The sequence below is a fragment of the Eurosta solidaginis genome, chromosome 4 (genome assembly GCF_040869045.1).
Source record: "Eurosta solidaginis isolate ZX-2024a chromosome 4, ASM4086904v1, whole genome shotgun sequence".
Lineage (NCBI taxonomy): Eukaryota > Metazoa > Arthropoda > Insecta > Diptera > Tephritidae > Eurosta > Eurosta solidaginis.
The window spans coordinates 277555502-277578036 of NC_090322.1; the positions used below are offsets into that span (position 1 = coordinate 277555502).

Consider the following 22535-nt stretch of genomic DNA (forward strand, 5'->3'; position numbering starts at 1 on the left):
TTTGTTCCAAATAGGTGCTAAATCGGACCACAAACACGATTTTTTGAAATATTTCGATCCATGCACCACCTATCGGAGTTTTTTATCTTATTATTTCATTGTCATCGGGTTCTGAACTATATTCCAAGTTTCAAGCGCGTAGCTTATCAGGAAGTTACTTAAATTTTAATTACAAAATTCGTTCACAACGGCCTGCCGGCCTGTCAAGTCAAGCTAAATAAAACCGTTTAGAAAGCTAAAATTATGATTTCTATAATCGTAATCGTTTTGTAACGCAATCCTTATCGCCTAGCTCTGCCCTAGGCTCACAAGGAATAACAGCATATCTGCTTTACTTTTACATAGGACTGGGGCGGTTATTTCTTATAGCCGTACGGTATTAAGTGTTGCATACTTTTTTGCGCACTTATGTTTAAGATATTTTTGGCGATGGAGTTTTGCGTTAGCAAAGGTTGGAATTTGGGGGCTGAACCACATTCACAATACAGCAAAGCTTGACGACAACCGTAGCTAAGCAAACGTAGAGAGTGAAAGGACGCAACTCACTGTCGCTATATACACAAATATAGAATTAGGATTAATCTGGCTATAACGGAATGCGTGATTGACTGTTGTGCTGCCCTGTCAGGCCGAAAATAACACTTCATGGTTCAAGTATATGTTTGGCTCATCTCTACAACAACAACTTACCTGTGGACAGATTGTCAAAATCTGCGTGTTGTTACGCGAATAAAATGGAGAGAAAACATGAAACTGTCCAAGTCTTGTCTGTTTGGGGAAAATAGTGCACTAAATTAGATGAATTCAAAACAATTGGCCATGTGAAACTACTTTTTAATATAAAATTTACCACCACGGCAGTTAATAATTATAAATGTGTTGGTTACATTTTCCGTTTGCTATCTCCTTTTACAATTCGTACCCCAGTGCAATGAGAAAAATAAAATCAGCTGATGGGATGAGCCAACCATATATTTGACCGATGGAACTGTGTAAAAATTATTTGACAGATGTCTTTGTGTAATCGTAAATGTAATCAGGCCTTGTAACTGCATGAGAAACGTAATGGCATGTTATGCAAAATGATTTTTTTGTTTCTAGCAAGAAATGTTGCCCTCTCATTGAATTGTTCTATGTTTCATATTAAATTATGTGCACAGAAGCTTTTCCTGAAAATCTTTGTAAATATATTGAAAATTAGCTACTATAGATAGACATATATAGATACCTAAAATACCGAGTCGAAAATTTTTTTTAGTTCAAGGGTATGTTGAGAGCCGAATTTTTCGGCATACCCAAAAATTAATCATAACTACCAGAAAATTTTAATGAGAATGTTGTCTTTGTATCATTTACAGAGCATCATCAAGTATCTTATTTTCAATGAGTCCTTAAGTGAGGCTATAGATGGTGGAAGGATTCATCATCAACTGGCACCGATGCAAATCGACTATGAATCATCTGTACCAAAATCAATAGTAGCATACCTTCAAAAAGTGGGCCATATATTAAATCAGTCACCGGAGGGATCAAGTTTTGCAGCAGTAACTGCAATCGGTGTTCGAGATAGATTACCCGACCCAAAATATGATCGACGACGTATAGGAAGTACATCCGTTGTTAAGATTCCAAATAAAATGCATCATTAGTTTGAAATTCCAAACGGTACCGCGCTAACATTTTTAACGGTTTTATTTAATAGAGTATAGTTATTGTTTATCACTAGACTTCGTGATATCGGCAAAAAAAAAAACAATACGCTTAAAATTATGTACAATAAATTTTATAACCAAAGGATAGAGGAAACTTTTTGGGCTCAAGACCCTCATGAAAGCGATTTAAGTATCTATTCTCGCCTAGTTGAATTAAGCTACCACATATGTATATAAAATACCGCGGACCCATCATGAGTTGTACGTTAAACAATTTCCGAAACTATAACATAGGTCCAAGATTCCCTGATGGGAATAGTTTTAAGTGGCACAGCCACCTAAAAGGAAAAGGGCGTTAAGATATGAACACCATTTTAATATCTTCCATATATACATAGGTAGGTAGTATATTCGACTAAATAATACTTCAATTAAGAACAGGAGAAATGCTTTGCTTGAACTTAACATTTCATTGGCACTTATGAGGAATGTTGTCATTTTTTCGCGTTTTCCGAACATTGTACATTATTTGTGAGTTTATTGCTCTATAGATCTAAGTGTGTAATATCGTCCGGATTATAAGTTAACCACGTATCTACTACTGGGAAATCAAGAAAGTAAGTGAATAACTTGTGTATTGCAAACAAAAACAAGTAAGAACGGGACTGTCTTCGGCTGTGCCGAAGACTTCATACCTCTCATGAATGGGGCTGAACAATAATCTTATCCCGTTCGTAATCTCCGAATAATCGGATGTATAAGATAAGAAATATATAGTGAACAGATCTACGTACTTAAACGAGTTTTAAGATAAATATAAAATAAAAAACAGGTAGGTACTTTGTGTGAGGGTGCAAAGTTTCAGGTTTTTGGTGGTTTGCGTGTAAAAGCTATGACGTATTTCAACAATATATGACGTAAGCGTAACTATTTGATGAAATTTGATGAATTTTGAAGCTTCTAGCCGTAAAAAAGAGGCAAAAATTACAGTATATATGGGGTATATAATATATATACCACCGATCTCTATGATTTTTTCAGACAACAATATATGTTATACACGTAAGCATTTGGTGAAATTTGAAGCTTCTAGCTGTTAAAATGGGGCTAAAATTGCAAAAAAAATATACATATACTATATATATATACAATATATACCATCATATATATATTATATATATCACCGATCTCTATGATTTTTTCGGACAGCAATATATGCTATATACGTAAGCATTCGGTGAAATTTGAAGCCTCTAGCTCTTAAAATAGGGCAGTAATTACGAAAAGTGTCTTATCTGAACAATCGGTTGTGGGGGATATATACTGTATATACGACCGATCTCATCAATTTTTTCAGGCAACAATATGTGCAATATACGAAATTACATGGTGAAGTTTGAAGCTTCAATCTGTTAAATTGAGCAGGATATGACAAAAATCCTCATTTTCTGAAAAATCGGTTGTATGGAGGATATATGCTATAGTGGTCCGATCCGGCCGGTTCCGACAAATGTCTAATCGGACACCCAAATACACCCGTTCAACAAATTCTATCAAGATTTCTCAAAAATTGAGGGACTAGTTTGCATAAAAACAGACAGACGGACAGACGGACATGGCTAAATCAACTCAGCTCTTCGTCGTGATTATTTCGGTATACTTAATGGTGGGTCTATCTATTTTCCTTTAAGGACTTACAATTTTCGGTTTCGTGACGAAATTAATATACCATTTCATTTTCATGAAAGGTATAAATATTTTCATAAAGGTATACGCCGTAAATAAAGGCGCTAGAAACCATGACCGAATGTTCACATAAACAACTGATTTTCTCAAAATGTGTGGTTACGCGGTTAACGCAAAAAGAGAACGATATCAGGTGTGATTTCCCGCTTACAAACAAATAATTTCAGTTTTTATTTTGCCAGCATTCGCTTGAGTTGCTCAGTATAGTTTTGATCGTGCTATTGATCTCACCACGGTAACGGTGCTTATGTTTGTTTATGTGAAACGCAAAAATACGAAATGACTATGTAAATCTAATCAACACAATTTCATAAAACAAATTTTACGGAAAAAAAGGAAAATATATAAACTATTGTTTTCGCAGAGATTTATTACATTGTAGTCGAAATTAATTGAAATGAAGTGAGTAATATAATCGAACATTAATATCCACATATTTAGTTGTTTAATATCTGTATATTTATGTAGGTAGGTATTTACCTATTAATGTTCCACTGTGACCTTTGATGTTCATTGACTTCAGCCCAATAATTAAAGCCCGTATGAATACTAATTTTTTGGCTGCAGTTCCCGCTATCACTCTCAACATAAACGAGGCCTCATATTTGAGTGCGATTATTCCCCATATATGCATATGGGCAAATCCAGAATCACCTATGTTTGCCACTTATTCTCGACACTTTTCAAGTTTGTGTTGCAAAATTATGGTTCAGTTTAATTATATACATTTTTTTTGCAAAAGATTATATAGGTACACAGCTTCAGAAAATTGTTATTTTGAGTTTTGTCAATTACATTTCCGCATGAACAGCTTTATGTAAATTCTCCAAATTTGCGATCTAGACTGCCAATTTTTTCATTTTATTCAAATAATGTCATATTTTCGGCAAGCAAAGAAGGACATATTGGTGATACTCAGTGTTACTTACGTTTCATGGAGCTGGACGAAATTAGTTTTGTTGGTGACAGAAGACCCTAATCAAGTTCAGATCAAGCTACTAATAAGTATCCCGTAATATCCTACTTTCGCTAAACAAGCAAAGTTAAAATGTTTACCCGCGCGTGGTCACCATTTTCCGAGTTTATTTTGTTATGAATCTATTCTCAGAAATTAACCTTGGAATCAATATCAATATAAAAATTGGAGAAACGAAATTGTGGAAGTTTAAACTACAGTTAAGGTTGGCTAAATTGTAATATTTCAATCGTTTTTAAGGTCGGTGTTTTAGTACGAGTTTAAGCTATAGCCAATTTAAGCTCAGTTAAACCAGCTTGCATAAAAGTTCACTGCCCATGAGGGCTCAAGCGTTCTGGTTAACATAAACTCGCACTAAAAATTGATCTTTCGATATGCAGTATGCTAGTTTAAGTTCCTGTTTTAGTTTTTTCGCACTTCCAAAAATTTTGGAATATAAAGATGTTGCATGCGCGAAATTCGGTGGAAAGCAGCGGAGCGTAACAAAATTCTAGTAGGTCACTTTCACCACACCAAAAACTTTAACACAATTTTTAACATAATTTAAGCACAGAAATACACTGATTGGAGTTTTAGAGAGTAAAAATGTGAATTCTGAACACATTAGATGAATAAAAAGTGTACAAATAATTGTTAAATAACAAATACAGACAGTGGTAGTTTAACAAATTCTGCTGTGGTAAGTGGTGAATGTGACCTACTAGAATTTTGTGAAGCTTGCCTCACACGATTTTTCGTCCATGCAATGTCTCTGTATTATATCGTTTCTGTTTATATTCCAAAATTTTTGACATAGCTGACTTTTTAAGGCTGTATAACTCTGTAATTTATTTTGCCTTTGGAAAAATTACCTATTTGAAAATAAGCTGGCTGAAAAATATTGGTATAACAGCTTAAGTTAAATCAACAAATGAAAATCTCAGCCAAGCGATTTGTAAAGAAAAGCTAAGTTGTCTATTTGTTACTTTCTCGATATAGGGTGTGTTCGAGCTGCAGCAGTGTTACCTTTATGACAGCGGATAACGTTTTTCAGCAACATTTGAGCAGATGTGGCGATTTCGCGCGTTCGTTGAACAAAATGTTGACAATCTATTGATCATCTCTAGGAAATTAGCGACATTCCATCAACTAAGCAGCACTTTAGCAATACTACTGTTATTATTTGGCTGCTCAAACACACCCATATTAATTGTGCATTAAATTTAAAATATAAAACTCAAAAATTACTCTGCTTGTTATGTCCGCAACATTTATTTAGTTCAAAGTCACAGCCAATAATAGCCAAAGCCATAATAATTTACACGGGTCATCAATTCTTTCTCTGATTCAAAAGCTGAACTACCGGCGCTACCGTCATCAGCTCAGTGTCATCATTGCCAGTAGCGCCAATAACACCAAACTCGTGCCTGACACACAAAAGTCGTTTCACTATAGTGCAAGTGAAATCTACTATCCACTCATTACTAAGTAGCGTCAAAAATTCGCTTGGAGTCATTGCGTCAATGAGTTTCCATTGAGCTGGCACCCATTGGCGCTGGCGCCATGCAATTTACATCACTAAAATTGCGCGAATGCCCAGGCTCATGACTTTTTTAATCCAGATGGTGAAAACGAAGCAGGAGCAAAACGTATGGTGTATTCCTGGTGCAGCCATCCCACTTTGTGGAGAATGAACAACTCTACAATGCTCCCTCTTATTACTCTACTCTCTTTGCCACAGTTAACATCATTATTCTAAGCTGGTAACAACATTCATTTTACCGGTTACGAATATGACAAACAGCTTTTTGTATTGTGATTGCGGATGACAACGTTACCAGAAAAATTGCACGTGCTTGCTAAATATTTGTTTAAACAAAAAAAAGAAAACATCTCAACTTCCCATTTGACATCGCTTTTCTGGAATTTGCCCATGTATACACTAAATAAAATATATTAGCTTCAAATATGTATTAAGTCATCAACAACCGGACTTATTCACCTCCATGCAAGTGATCTCATTATTGGCATCGTCAAGTTCTTATACTTCTGATGACGGTCACGGCATCAATAAAAATATAAAAATGTTTCCGTCGGCCTCGGCAGATTAAAAGTTCGTCGAAAAAAAATGAATAAGCACAACAACTTGGATATCAGGTTCGGTCTTAAACTCTTTAGTACTACGACATAAATACACATACATACATTCGACTCAAATTTTATACACAAATGGTGAAACAATTTTGCAGTCAATTATAATAAAAACAAGTAAGGACGGGACTGTCTTCGGCTGTGCCGAAGACTTCATACCTTTCATGAATGGGGTTGAACAATAATCTTATCCCGTTCGTAATCTCCAAATAGTCGGATGTATAAGATAAGAAATATATAGTGAACAGATGTACATACCTAAACGATTTTTAAGATAAATATAAAATAAAAAATAGGTAGGTACTTTGTGTGAGGATGCAAAGTTTCACGTTTTTTGTGGTCTGCATGTAAAAACTATGACTACGAATCACGTATTTCAAAAATATATGACGTGAACGTAAGTATATGATGAAATTTGATGAATTTTGAAGCTTCTAGCCGTAAAAAGGGGCAAAAATGACAGTTTATATGAGGTATATAATATATATACCACCGATCTCTATGATTTTTTCAGAAAACACTATATGCTATATACGTAAGCATTCGTTGAAATTTGAAGCCTTTGGCTCTTAAAATGGGGCAGTAATTACGAAAAGTTTCTTATCTGAACAATCGGTTGTGGGGGATATATACTATCTATAGACCGATCTCATCCATTTTTTCAGACAGCAATATGTGCAATATACGAAAGCATATGGTGATGTTTGAAGCTTCAATCTGATAAATTGAGGAAGATATGACAAAAATCGGTTGTATGGAGGATATATGCTATAGTGGTCCGATCCGGCCGGTTCCGACAAATGTCTAATCGGACACCTAAAGACACCCGCTCACCAAATTTTATCAAGATATCTCAAAAATTGAAGGACTAGTTTGCATACAAACAGACAGATGGACAGGCGGATATGGCTAAATCAACTCAGCTCTTCATCCTGATTATTTCGGTATACTTAATGGTGGGTCTATCTATTTTCCTTTAAGGACTTACCTAATATAAACGCACGCAAGTCATTTGCTGTCAAAAATGTCATATGCACATATAAATTTTATGAGAGCAACCGAAATTGAAATTACTGCGTAAAAAGCTAACTCGATTTCCAATTTTTGTTCTGCGTGACATTTTGGTTTGACGTTTGCATACATGTTTTACATTGTCGCAACGCATGCTTATTTCGGTTAGGGTAAAAAAAGCCGTTTAAGTGCGTGCGTTGAAAACCCACAGTGCGTTTTTATTAGGTTGGCATGTAAAATTGTGAACACTTCTTTATACGCGATTCTACATATCTCAAAAACGAAAAATTCGCAATAGAAAATAAAATGCAGATGTGTAAATAAGTGCTAACTTTACTCCTCGGACACCTGTGAGATGACCAAGCAAACCTGACTGAATTACAATAACAGGAGAACAGAGGTCCAGCAAAAAAATCTTTAAGATCACTGCCACACTAATTGGAAACAGCATTTGCAGGAGCTGAGATGAGGAGCGCAGCAAAAAAACAGTCGCGCCCCACCTGTGTGAATGTCCAGCTCTATCACACACTAGGCTTCTAACTATGGGCAGTTATATATTGCCGAAACTTAAGAAGGTAGCCAAATGCTCTGTAAAAGATGTCAGCAGATTCCACACCAAATGGTTTGAACGGAGTACCGAGTAGCCATACTAACACAGCAGCAATTAGTTCTAGAAGAAATATGCATCAAAATGATGCCCCGTGCGCTACTTGGGCCCGGATCGTTGGTGTCCGGCCGGCATAGCAAGCAACCAACCTAGTGATAATTTTGTATATAAACTCTTCTTCTTTCCACAAAAATGTTGATTAAACGAGTGAAATCCAGCATGTTGATAAGACGATATCTCCTTCTGCTTGTAACTGACATTATCCGAATTCGTTTGCATGCAAGTTTTTAATATTTTTGTTGTTGATATAAAAGCGTTAAAGACACTATCCGAAGCTTTTGGACACTAAAATTCATCACCTCCACTCTGAGATTTGTTGTCTATTGTGAATGCCTTCAGTGAACGCCGGGTAGGGGCGCATTGGTCCAACCAGATACTTTCTAGTTAGTCTTCCACAAACCACTTACTTTCTCATGTGAACTTACATAAGTAGGAGCGATTAAACCACATACCTCACCTCTTTTAGACTTTCAAAAACCGCGCAAACTAAAACGTTAGCAGTCTTGTCGGCAGTCGTGGACATGAACAAAGAAAGTTATGAGCCGACCCGTTATCCTGAATGCTTTTGCAGAAACCTCGTTCCCCTCCTAACCAATAATTATAGCCATATGTACGTACAGACGGCCACCGTGGTGTGGTGGTAGCGTGCTCCGCCTACCACACCGTATGCCCTGGGTTCACACCCCAGGCAAAGCAACATCAAAATTTTAGAAATAAGGTTTTTCATTTAGAAGAAAATTTTTCTAAGCGGGGTCGCCCGTCGGCAGTGTTTGGCAAGCGCTCCGGCTATATTTCTGCCATGAAAAGCTCTCAGTGAAAACTCATCTGCCTGGCAGATGCCGTTCGGAGTCGGCATAAAACATGTAAGTCCCGTCCGGCCAATTTGTAGGGAAAATCAAGAGGAGCACGACGCAAATTGGAAGAGAAGCTCAGCCTTAGATATCTTCGGTGGTTATCGCGCCTTACATTTTTTTTTTTTTTATGTATTTACGTACAGGACTCACAATCATCCCGGTTAGTCCCCAGAAAGTTCGCTCTAACAGTGCATTCTTTGATTTTTTTCAGGATAAAAACAGTGGTAGTCGTAAGAAGCGCTCTGCGTACTTTATAAACATTTGGAAACTTTGGCTGATCATTTCATCAGCAAATTCACTCCCTTCGATGTTGCTGTGTAAGAGGGCCCAACAAAGAGCGCCATTACAATCATCTATGGACGCCAGCGAGCCTAGGCTCCGTACGATATCCGGATTTAACAAGTTGGATCATAATGCCCTTAAGGAAGCCCGTCTCTCAACAAGGATCATTATATTGGTCTGAGAGAATGCACTATTCTGGAGAAATTTCTGATCTCTCTTTGACATAGACCTCCGTCTGGAGCCTATTTCACAGTATTTACAGGGATCGATTTTTATCGCTTTATCAAAGACACAACCATAGTCATAAATTTGGTATGACCGATTGACCCGCATACGCTTCGAGTAGAGACCACCCCAATTCCTTTTTATATACCTTTATATTAAGTCGCTTTCATGTTTGTCACCTCATTTCCATACGAATTTTTGACCCACGGAAAAGTCTTTTTCGGTAACTTCCCGTTGAGCTAGACACTTGATACTTAGAACATAGTTCAGATCTGAGAGACATTACAATGCAAGTGAAAAAAAATCCGCTACGTGGCGCACGGATCGAGATATACAGAAAATTAATTTTAAAATGGAAATTATGCGATCGACTTTTACCTAACTTCTCGGTGATCCAGAGACTTGAAACTTAGCACATAGTTTTCGAGTCGATGGCACAACAATTCGTGGAAAACATTTTGCCGCCAAGTGGCAGACGAATCGAGATAAACGAAAATCCCTGAAAATCCCAGAAAAAAAGCAGAGATTCTTGCAATCGGTAAGCTGAAGATATGAAACTTGAGCCGTAAGTCAGAACCAGGTGACAATGCAATATTTTATCAAAAAAAATTCCGCTAGGTGGCGCATGGACCGATATATTGGGAAAATTAATTTTAATTTGGGAATCTTTCAATCCATTTTTAACTAACTTCCCGGTTACCTAGAGACATGCAACTTGGCGCATAGTTCGAGACCCGGTGACAATACAATTTATAGAAAACGAAGTTCCGCTAGGTGTCGTGGTAATTGAGATAACTACAAATCCCTGAAAACCGAGGGGAATCTTGCGACCGATTTTTGATTAACTTGCCTATGAGCTAGAGACTTGAAACTTGGGTCGTGGGTCAGAACCCGGTGACAACGCAACATTTGATTAAAAAATTCCGCTAGGTTGCGCATGGATCGAGATATTAGGAAAATTAATTTTAATTTGGGAATTTTTCAATCCATTTTTAACTAACTTCTCGGTTACCTAGAGACTTGTAACTTAGCACATAGTTCGAGACCCGGTGACAATACAATTTATAGAAAACAAAATTCCGCTAGGTGACGCTCTAAGTGAGATAACTACAAATCCTTGAAAAAGGAGGGGAATCTTGTAATCGATTTTTGAGTAACCCGGTGAGCTGGAGGTATGAAGCTGGAGCCGTAAGGCAGAACCCGGTGACAGTGCAATATTTTATCAAAGAAATTCCGCTAGGTGGCGCATGGATCGAGATATTAGGAAAATTAATTTTAATTTGGGAATTTTTCAATCCATTTTTAACTAACTTCTCGGTTACCTAGCGACTTGTAACTTAGCACATATTTCGAAACCCGGTGACAATACAGTTTATAGAAAACAAAATTCTGCTAGGTGGCGCTCTAAGTGAGATAACTACAAATCCTTGAAAAAGGAGGGGAATCTTGTAATCGATTTTTGAGTAACCCGGTGAGCTGGAGGTCTGAAGCTGGAGCCGTAAGGCAGAACCCGGTGACAGTGCAATATTTTATCAAAGAAATTCCGCTAGGTGGCGCATGGATCGAGATATTAGGAAAATTAATTTTAATTTGGGAATTTTTCAATCCATTTTTAACTAACTTCTCGGTTACCTAGCGACTTGTAACTTAGCACATAGTTCGAAACCCGGTGACAATACAATTTATAGAAAACAAAATTCCGCTAGGTGGCGCTCTAAGTGAGATAACTACAAATCCTTGAAAAAGGAGGGGAATCTTGCAATCGATTTTTGAGTAACCCGGTGAGCTGGAGGTATGAACCTGGAGCCGTAAGGCAGAACCCGGTGACAGTGCAATATTTTATCAAAAAAATTCCGCTAGGTGGCGCATGGATCTAGATATTAGGAAAATTAATTTTAATTTTGGAATTTTTCAATCCATTTTTAACTAACTTCCCGGTTACCTAGGGACTTGTAACTTAACACATAGTTCAATACCCAGTGACAATACAATTTTCAGCAAACAAAATTCCGCTAGGTGGCGCACTAAGTGAGATAACTAAAAATCATTGAAAAATGAGGGGAATCTTGCAATCAATTTTTGAGTAACTTCCCGGTGAGCTAGAGATATGAAACTTGAGCCGTAAGTAATCGGTGACAATGCAATATTTTATCCAAAAAAAATCCGCTAGGTGGCGCATGGATCGAGATATTGGGAAAATTAATTTTAATTTGGGAATCTTTAAATCCATTTTTAACTAACTTCCCGGTTACCTAAAGACTTGTAACTTAGGACATAGTTCGGAACCCGGTGACAATACAATTTATAAAGAACAAAGTTCCGCCAGGTGGCGTGCTAATTGAGATAACTACAAATCCCTGAAAAAGGAGGGTAATCTTGCGATCAATTTTTGAGTAACTTGAAACTTGGGGTGTGGGTCAGAACCCGGTGACAATGCAACATCTGAACAAAAAAATTCGCTAGGTGGCACGCGGATCGAGATAGTAAGAAAAGAAATTTTAATTTGGGAATTTTCAATCCATTTTTAACTAACTTCCCGGTTACCTAGAGGCTTGAAACTTGGCACTTATTTAGAGGCCTGGTGACAATACAATTTATAGAAAACAAAGTTCCGCTAGGTGGCACGCTAGTCAATATAACTGCAAATCCTTTAAAAACGGGGGGAATTTTGCGATCGATTTTCGAGTAACTTCCCGATGAGCTAGAGACATGAAACTTGGGCCGTAAGTCAGAACCCGGTGACAATGCAATATTTTATCAAAAAAATTCCGCTAGGTGGCGCATGGATCGAGATATTGAGAAAACTAGTTTTAAATTGGGAATCTTGCAATCGACTTTTAACTAACTTCCTGGATATCTAGAGACTTTAAACCTGAAATATAGTTTAAAACTCGAAGACAGTGCAATGTTTGATCAAAAAATGTGAGCTACGTAACGTACAAGTCGAACTATTTAGAAGATAAGGCCATACCTTCATGGTGTTGCAGGCGTTGTAGAATTCCACCTCGTTGAAGGCCCAACTCAATGCACGGCATTGCATACTTTTAGGTGTACGCGACTTTCACCACGATTCTTTTAGACTTTCATGCGTATGCGAATTTCACCACGATTTTCAGCTGTGCAAATTAAATATCTGACAAACGAGGTGGAATTCTCTTGTTATGATGCGAGGTGGAATTCTGTTGTTTTCGCCAGTGTTGTCAGCGAAAATTCCACTAATTCTATTAAATCCTGCTATTTTGAACAAATAAATAAAGATAAGAATTTTCACCTAGGAATTACTTAAATTACTAATCAAAATTGCAATTGCATTTTTGTAGGCAGTACTAAAAAATTGAAAATAAAAAGATGATAAAAAAATTTTAAGATAGACATAGTCTTGTTGAATTTAGACTAAATAACTTTAACAATAGCTTTTGTAAAAGAATTTTGGGATTTAAAATTATAAAGGTAGAGTGCGTGTTTAAATTTTAAATAATCAATTAGTTAATCCCATGAACATGGTTTGCCTTAAATTGAAAAATTGCCTTCCACCTTTACAGTTTTAAATCCCAAAATTCTTTTACAAGAGCTATTGTTAAAGTTTTTTAGTCTAAATTCAACAAGACTATGTCTATATTAAAGGAAAAGTTGCCTACTATTTTTTGGTCCATTTATATAAAGGTAGTCCTTAAAATTTTTTATCATCTTTTTATTTTCTACTTTATTTTTTTTTGCTGGACAATAATACGGGAGTCAAACCCAGACAATTATTTTGTTATTAATTTTCGGTTGAGCGACCTATATTTGGACAAGCTTGCAGGACGACGGGTAACCAAACCAAACAACTTACCAGTTTCATGACAAGTTCGTTAACCTCACAACAGTGGCCAATATCATGGACCAAAATGCAGTAAGAAAAACGGAGCAAGCGATTGTAGATGCGGAGATCGCAATATCATTGATACCACAGTAAGAACAGGAGCACGCAAGACACATGTGCAGGGAAATCATAAAAAATTAAGTGAAGCACAGGAAGGACAAAAATCTAATACAGAGGAGAAAATAATAAAGAATCTACGGCATAAACTTAGGAAAAACAATATTGTCACAACGAAAGCGGAGAAAGGAAACACCACTGTGCTAATCGGAAAAGAGAAATATATATCCAAAACCGAAGATCTCATAGAGGAAATGTCGTAGAATGAGAGAGGATCCCACAGATGAATACCAAAAACAATGCAAGTTTGCAATAAAAAATGTAACAAATATAGTAGATTCTAACATGGCACATAGATTGGTCCAAATGAACCCTCCACTGATTGCGCTACCAAAAATCCACACGCCGGACACGCCAATGAGGCCCATCATTAATTTTAAATCAGCACCATGTTACAAACTGCCCAAAAATTTAAAAACGATATTGAAAGATACTCTAGAGCTAAGGAACGAATATGCAATAGCTAACACAACAGAACTAATAGAGAGACTTGAGACCGTAGATCTAACAAAGAACAGCAAATTGGTATCTTTTGACATAAAAGATCTATACCCATCAATACCACTATCGCAGACTTTGGACATAGTTAGCTCAACAATAGTTCATAATACAAAAAACAAGGTGAAAAGTATGCAAATCACAAATACGCTAAGAACCACTTTACGTCAAAACTATTTTCAATTCAACGATAAAATATATAGACAAACAAACGGTGTTGGAATGGGAAGCCCCACATCAGCAATTCTTATGGAAGTGTTCATGAAACATCTGGAAGAAAAGTACATACCGGAGCTGAAGTCCAAATTAGGCGTGCCATTTTATGCTAGATACGTGGATGACATAATATGCGTTTTAACTACTAATAACGAAGAGCTTGTATTGGAGTACCTTAACAAGCAGCACGGAAATATAAAATTTACAATGGAAACTGAAGAAGACGGAGGAATCAACTATCTAGACCTCACGATAAATATTAATAAAGAAGCCAAAAGATTTAACTATGGCATATATAGAAAGCCAACGGCCACCGACACAATAATACATAATACCTCAAATCACCCCCAACAGCATAAAAATGCAGCATTAAGACACTTGGTACATAGACTTGAAAGAACAACTCTTACACAAGAGCCATATAAGAGAGAACTTGGGGTCATATATAATATCGCTGCAAACAACGGATATAAAAAAGCACTAGTAGATAAGCTCAGAAGGACAAAAGGAGAACCAAAAAGAAATAATGAAAAGGAAAATAATAGCTGGACGACTATGACATATACTGGAAAAACAACATATAAATTGGCAAACTTCCTTAAAAAATACAACATTAATACAGCATTCAAAACATCGAGCAATCTAGGGCGAAAACTAAGAGCTACACTAACTCAGAGGATCCGTTTAGAAGCCACGGCGTATACAAGCTTACCTGCGGATGCCAGCATAGTTACATTGCACAAACAGGACGGCAAATAAGAACGAGGTTCAGAGAACTTATTAGAGATTACAACAAAAAAACCGGAATCCAAACGCGAGTCTAACTTCGCGAATCACATGGTCGAGAATGAATGTTCACCAGCAAACATCAATAAAACAGTTAGGGTTCTTCACATACAAGCAAAAGGCCGACGTCTCAACGTACTCGAAAACATGGAAATCTACAAACAGAAAACATTCGATGGTAGAATAATAAACTAACAGATAAACACAATTTCTGACACAATATTCGAGCCTTTAAAACTTGTTTATAAGAAACAAAGTAATCACACAGGTACAACAGACAAACACACAAAAACAAATAAACACAAAACAATTAACACACCAAAACAAAAAGCCCACAAAGAAGGTCAAGCGACTAAAATCACGGATTATTACCTACCCCAGTCAGCCACACAAAACGAAGAGTAAACCACCCTCGGTTCTGAATGAACACACAGCACATACACATAACTAAATATACACAAGCATCAATTTTGACAATACCTGCTCATGTACCTACGAACTATAAATACAGGACAAATGACAACAACAGATCAGAACGAAAATCGACACTGATGATGGCACAACGCCGAAACCAGTTTGTCTCAAAACCAAATTTGACAAGGGATGACGGAAAATCGTTCCAATATACATCATTTTCACCAAGACCTCATGATTTTTGAAAAGCGTCACCAAGGTTTTTGGAATGAAGAAATGATGGGAGATTATTGCTGGACAATAATATTGGAGACAAACCGAGAAAATTATAAACGGGTAGTTAAAAGTACCCACGTCCCTCACTATTGACCACCACGGTAAAATCGCTCAATTTGACTTTTTTTATACTCAGTTGAGCAGAGCTCACAGAGTATATTAACTTTGATTGGATAACGGTTGGTTGTACAGGTATAAAGGAATCGAGATAGATATAGACTTCCATATATGAAAATCATCAGTACCGAAAAAAAATTTGATTGAGACATGTCCGTCCGTCCGTTAACACGATAACTTGAGTAAATTTAGAGGCATCTTGACCAAATTTGGTACGTACGTTCCCGGGCACTCATCTCAGATCGCTATTTAAAATGAACGATATCGGACCATAACCACGCCCACTTTTTCGATATCGAAAATTTCGAAAAATCGAAAAAGTGCGACAACTCATTACCAAAGACGGATAAAGCGATGAAACTTGGTAGGTGGGTTGAACTTATGACGCAGAATAGAAAATAAGTAAAATTTTGGACAATGGGAGTGGCACCGCCCACTTTTAAAAGAAGGTAATTTAGAAGTTTTGCAAGCTGTAATTTGGCAGTCGTTGAAGATATCATGATGAAATTTGGCAGGAACGTTACTTGTATTACTGTATGTATGCTTAATAAAAATTAGCAAAATCGGAGAACGAACACGCCCACTTTAAAAAAAAATTTTTTTAAAGTGAAATTTTTACAAAAAATGTAATATCTTTACAGTATATAAGTAAATTATGTCAACATTCAACTCCAGAAATGATATGGTGCAACAAAATACAAAAACAAAAGAAAATTTCAAAATGGGCGTGGCTCCGCCCTTTTTAATTTGATTTGTCTAGGATACATTTAATGCCATAAGTCGAACAAATATTTACCAATCCTTGTGAAATTTGGTAGGCGCTTAGATTCTAGGACGGTAACTGTTTTCTTTGAAAAAGGGCGAAATCGGTTGAAGCCGCGCCCAGTTTTTATACACAGTAGATCGTCTGTCCTTCCGCTCGGGCGTTAACACGATAACTTGAGCAAAAATCGATATATCTTTACTAAACTCAGTTCACATAATTATCTGAACACACTTTGTATTGGTATAAAAAATGGCCGAAATCCGACTATGACCACGCCCACTTTTTCGATTACGAAAATTACGAAAAATGAAAAAAATGCCATAATTCTATACCAAATACGAAAAAAGGGATGAAACATGGTAATTGCATTGGTTTATTGACGCAAAATATAACTTTAGAAAAAAACTTTGTAAAATGGGTGTGACACCTACCATATTAAGTAGAAGAAAATGAAAAAGTTCTGCAGGACGAAATCGAAAGCCCTTGGAATCATGGAAGGGATACTGTTCGTGGTATTACATATATAAATAAATTAGCGGTACCCGACAGATGATGTTCTGGGTCACCTTGGTCCACATTTTGGTCGAAATCTCGAAAACGCCTTCACATATACAAATACCACAACTCCCTTTTAAAATTCTTATTAATACCTTTAATTGGACACCCATATTGTACAAACACATTATAGAGTCACCCTTGGCCCATCTATAAAACTAAGGCCCACTCCCTTTTAAAATACTCATTAACACCTTTCATTTGATACCCATATCGTACAAACAAATTCTAGAGTCAGCCCTGGTCCACCCTTATATCGATATTTCGAAAAGGCGTCCACCCATAGAACTAAGGCCCACTCCCTTTTAAAACATTCATTAACACCTTTCGTTTGACACCCATATTGTACAAACGCATTCTAGAGTCACCCCTGGTCCACCTTTATAACGATATCCCGAAAAGGCGTCCACCTATAGAGCTAAGGCCCACTCCCTTTTAAAATACTCTTTAACACCTTTCATTTGATACCCGTGTCGTACAAACAAATTCTAGAGTCACCCCTGGGCCACCTTTATGGCGATATCTCGAAAATGCGTCCACCTATAGAACTAAGGCCCACTCCCTTTTAAAATACTCATTAACACCTTTCGTTTGATACCCATATTGTATAAACGCATTCTAGAGTCATCCCTGGTCCACCTTTATGGCGATATCTCGAAAAGGCGTCCACCCATAGAACTAAGGCCCACTCCCTTTTAAAATACTCATTAACGCCTTTCATTTGATACCCATATCGTACAAATTCTAGAGTCACCCCTGGGCCACCTTTATGGCGATATCTCGAAAATGCGTCCACCTATAGAACTAAGGCCCACTCCCTTTTAAAATACTCATTAACACCTTTCGTTTGATACCCATATTATATAAACGCATTCTAGAGTCATCCCTGGTCCACCTTTATGGCGATATCTCGAAAATGCGTCCACCAATAAAACTAAGGCCTACTCTCTTTTAAAATACCCATTAACGCCTTTCATTTGATACCCATATCGTACAAATTCTAGAGTCACCCCTGGTCCACCTTTATGGCGATATCTCGAAAAGGCGTCCACCCATAGAACTAAGGCCCACTCCCTTTTAAAATACTCATTAACGCCTTTTATTTGATACCCATATCGTACAAATTCTAGAGTCACCCCTGGTCCACCTTTATGGCGATATCTCGAAAAGGCGTCCACCCATAGAACTAAGGCCCACTCCCTTTTAAAATACTCATTAACACCTTTCATTTGATACCCATATCGTACAAACAAATTCTAGGGTCACCCCTGGTCCACCTTTATGGCGATATCTCGAAAAGCCGTTCGCCTGTAGAACTAAGGCCCACTCCCTTTTAAAATACTCATTAACACCTTTCATTTGATACCCATATCGTACAAACAAATTCTAGAGGTACCCCTGGTCCACCTTTATGGCGATATCTCGAAAAGGCGTCCACCTATAGAACTAAGGCACACGCCCTTTTAAAATATTCATTAACACCTTTCATTTGATACCCATATCGTACAAACAACACATTCCAGGGTTTCCCTCGGTTCATTTTCCTACATGTTTATTTTCCCGTATGTTGTCTCCGTAGCTCTCAACTGAGTATATAATGTTCGGTTACACACGAACTTAGCCTTCCTTACTTGTTAGATGTAGATATGTATGTGTTTAATGTTGTTGTCGTTGTTGTTTTTTACTGAATTGCTGATTTATACTCATATATTACTCAATTGAATATAGTTTAATGTGCAAACATATGTCTATAATAAAACGTTATAAAAAAATAAAAACGTAGTTTGAATAAAAATTGTCTCTATAAAGAATTGCGCTTGCAAGTTAACGGGGCTATAGTCTCAACGGCACGTCTGATTGTTGTACTGTCTAACGTAGCGTTACAATAACGTAACCCCCTGTATTTCCTTATTCACTTAAACCTGAACCTCCCTGTACTTATTTTTCTATAGCATAACCAACAACCACTTGTACTTATTCTTATATAGCAAAGTCAACAACCACTGATATCAAACCAATGAAAATCACAATAATGGTGTGTTGACTTCTCAACCAGTTTGCGGCACCACCCATATAAACATCAAATTTGCATTTTTGCAATTCAGTCCTCACAGGTGAGCCAGCGGGAGTGGTTGTCTTTTTAAAGACAAAATAACCACTTCGGCTAGCTAGCTGAGTGGAAGGGGCGCTGTCATGGCGCGGGTCACTCTCCACCAGGGCTGAACGACGCGAGTGGTGTCTTCGGACTACTTTTCCCTCCGTCGCCCACCTTGGCGATTGAGCGGCCCGCTGCCTCAATGACCAAATACCCCCTCAGCACGGCTGCGTGGCAGGGGCGCCGTCATGGCGCGAGTCACCCTCCACCAGGGATGGACGACGCGAGTGGTGTCTTCGGACTACTTTTCCCTCCGTCGCCCACATTGGTGCTTGAGCGGCCCGCCGCCTCAATGACCCAAAGCACCCCTCCCCCTCAGCTGTGGTTTAATAGGCCTGCCGGAGCGGTGGGAGCACTCCCACTAGTTAGCTAGGGAGAAGAGGGTGCGGCCGTGGCGCGAGTCACCCCTTGCTGCACCAGGACGACGAGAGTGGTGTCTTCGGGCTACTTTTCCCTCCGTCGCCCTGGTCTGGTAAGGAATGACCCGCTGCCCGAACGACCGCACGACCCCCACCATAGCTCTGGTTTCAGCCGTGAGGCGATGCGTGCGCACAGGGGCTACCGCTGTGCCGTTAAGGTGCACTTCCCCTCCGCCCACGGGTAGACCCACGGTGCCCCGGCTGGTACAACTCCGCCCCCCTTACGCACCTTCTACTAGTGTGCAAGTAGGGTGGCGGGGGTGTCCAGCGGTGAAACCAGCACTAACGAGTCCTCACAGTCTCTTCCCTAGGTGACCGACCCCGTGGACTACCGATCCTGCAGAAGGCTACCGATCAATCCCATCCCGCCGATACCGTCAACCGACCGGCCCGGAACGAACCGCCGCTGTCCGAGTAAACACCATCGCCAGCCTACTTCCCCTCTCTCCCCGGCCCTGGTGCCGCCGCTGCTTCCATCCCGCCGGTGCTACGCGGACCGTTGGCCGTCCGCCATACTACTGCCGTGCCCATCCCGCCTTGCTGGTGCCGCCGCTGCCCCACTAACCGTTGGCCGTTCGCCGTCCTACCGCCGTTAAGCTGCTGCATCCGTCACGCCGCTGCTACGACGACCGTTGGCCGTCTGCCACCCTACCGCTGTTAAGCCGCGGCATCCGTCCCGCCGCTGCTACACTAGCCACTGGCCGCTTGCCATCCTACCGCCGGTAAGCTGCTGTTTCTATCCCGCCGCTGCTTCCGTACCGCCGTACGAGTCCGTCCGTTACCCAACGGTTCAACCGCCCTACCGAACCTCCTCTACTCCAACGACCGTTAGCCGCCGCTCCGCCCCCTCGCCATCTTGCGACGGAAAGCTGCTGTCCGCCTAATATCTCCAGCCGTGTGTGCGTGTGTTCGTAACACATAAATATGGTGTATTTATTCAGTAGGGGTTTGTGGGACCTTTACTCGACTCTGGATTGACTGAGCGTTACCCAAGCCTTAGACAAAATCCACCTCATAAATGGCGCCCGAGAAGGGACCCTCCTCCGCAGATGACCGTGGGAAAACAAATACAACAACCACCAACAATGCCGGGGCGGGTTCGACGAACACACCATCAGAAACAACTAACACACCGGCCCCCTAAGTGACGATGCTGAATACCGACTCACTCAATTGGATCTACTTACTGAAAAGGGAGGGGCTGATAGACGAGTGTAAGAAGTATAGCATTCCCGTGGGAACCGTAGCCGATCTACGCCGCGCACTGAGCACGTACGTGCAAGCAAAACGCACGAGGACATCAAGTGAAGACCTACTGAAGGAGTTGGAGAAGGAAGTAGAAGAGGACGAAGGGAAACCAGTTAAACTACCAACGCCGACACTAAACATCACCCCAACACAACCGACCAAGTCAATAACCGCCATCCAGGTACAAAATTCCCTCTCGAATGCGCATGAGAAAGAACGCGCGCAACCGAAACGAGACAAAATGAGCTAATGAATACCGTCCGCCACTGGGATCTGCATTTTTCGGGAGAGGAGTTGCTGCACGAATTTCTGGAGAGAATAGAGGAGCTCGCCGAATGTTACCGCATCCCCGTCGACCGGCTCCTCCTAACGCTGCCGGAACTGCTGCGTGGCAAAGCACTTCAATGGTACCGCATCCGTAAGCAACAAATCAACTACTGGAGCGAATATACGATGGCCTACGCGTTGAATACCGCCTCTTCGTCAAGCGCAGCAGTTTAAGACGATTGATGAGCTCCTGGAGATAACGGAGGAATATGAGCTGCTAAAAAGCGAGGAAGCGAAACAGGACAAGGAGGCGATCCACAGCCTGTATCATCTTCAAAAGGAGTACGATAGCAAGGAGTGCTGCTGGCGCTGCAAGGAACGCGGACACCGCCTCCTCCAATGCAGGGGCCGCTGGAGAATGTTCTGCTCCAGGTGTGGACAAGACAACATCCTCTCCAGGGACTGCCTATGCCCTTCGACCACCCAATACACCGACAACAACACATCCAGGATGCCGTCAAGTTATGTGAGAGGAAGCCGCCAAGCATTATTTGTGCGGCCACAGAAGCCTATTGAACCACCAGCCTGCGATCCCGCTGCCGAAATGTAAGTAGATGACGGTTTCTATATACCGATAACCATCGAGGGCATGAGCGTGCGTGCGCTAGTGGACACCGGCGCCACCCTTTCATACGTCGATGAGTCAATACGAAATCACCTGGAGAGAAGCAACATCAAACCACGTCTTAACAGGCGGAGCGTCCAATTGGCAGACCAGACGTGTGTCTATAGTTCGAATTCCTACACAGCAAGGATTACGTACCAAGGACGAACGACCAACACAATGATGTCCGTCATCCGGAACCTGACAGAACGGATGATCTTATGTATGGACCACAGAAGCAACGCTTCTACCCCCGTTAGCCGGCAATACAAAAATTCAACCTCAATAAAGAGTACCGAAAAAGAGCGCCGAACGCGGTATTCAATGCGCTATCCCGCCGCCCGTTACAAAACACCGACACAACGACACAAAAACCAGACATATCTTACACAATAAAAAGCGACATAGAAGAGCCCGGTGAGATTATTGGCAACCATGCAATATCCGCGGCCATGGGAAATAGTAACCACCGACTCCGTGCCACCACTACCATGTTCCAAGCAAAGAAGCAATTACCTCCTCGCCATGATCTACAAATTCTACAAGTGGGTGGAGTTAATCCCGGCGCGCCAAGCAAAATCGGCAAGCGTGCTCAAAGCGCTACATGAAAAGGTCATATACTTACTTGGTTT

General features: G+C 39.8%; 2 protein-coding genes across 6 annotated transcripts in view; both read left to right on the forward strand.

Annotated features, from left to right (window-relative positions):
- Nucleotides 1-2841, forward strand: part of LOC137247500 (scoloptoxin SSD14-like) — a 45285-nt gene extending 42444 nt beyond the window's left edge. For 2 of the 3 annotated variants that reach the window (XM_067778454.1, XM_067778455.1), the window contains one exon: nt 1359-2838. In XM_067778454.1, the coding sequence (XP_067634555.1) occupies nt 1359-1649 (291 nt within the window). In that variant the 3' untranslated portion in view covers nt 1650-2838. Of the gene's footprint in view, nt 1-1358 lie in introns of all 3 variants that reach the window. The other variant, XM_067778456.1, reaches the window with a different exon arrangement.
- Nucleotides 2842-3299: 458 nt separating this feature from the next.
- LOC137247499 (scoloptoxin SSD14-like) overlaps nt 3300-22535 on the forward strand; it is an 84236-nt gene continuing 65000 nt past the window's right edge. Inside the window, exon 1 of one of the 3 annotated variants that reach the window (XM_067778453.1) lies at nt 3300-3800. In XM_067778453.1, the coding sequence (XP_067634554.1) occupies nt 3796-3800 (5 nt within the window). In that variant the 5' untranslated portion in view covers nt 3300-3795. The remainder of the gene's footprint in view (nt 3801-22535) is intronic. The other 2 variants (XM_067778451.1, XM_067778452.1) reach the window with 2 other exon arrangements.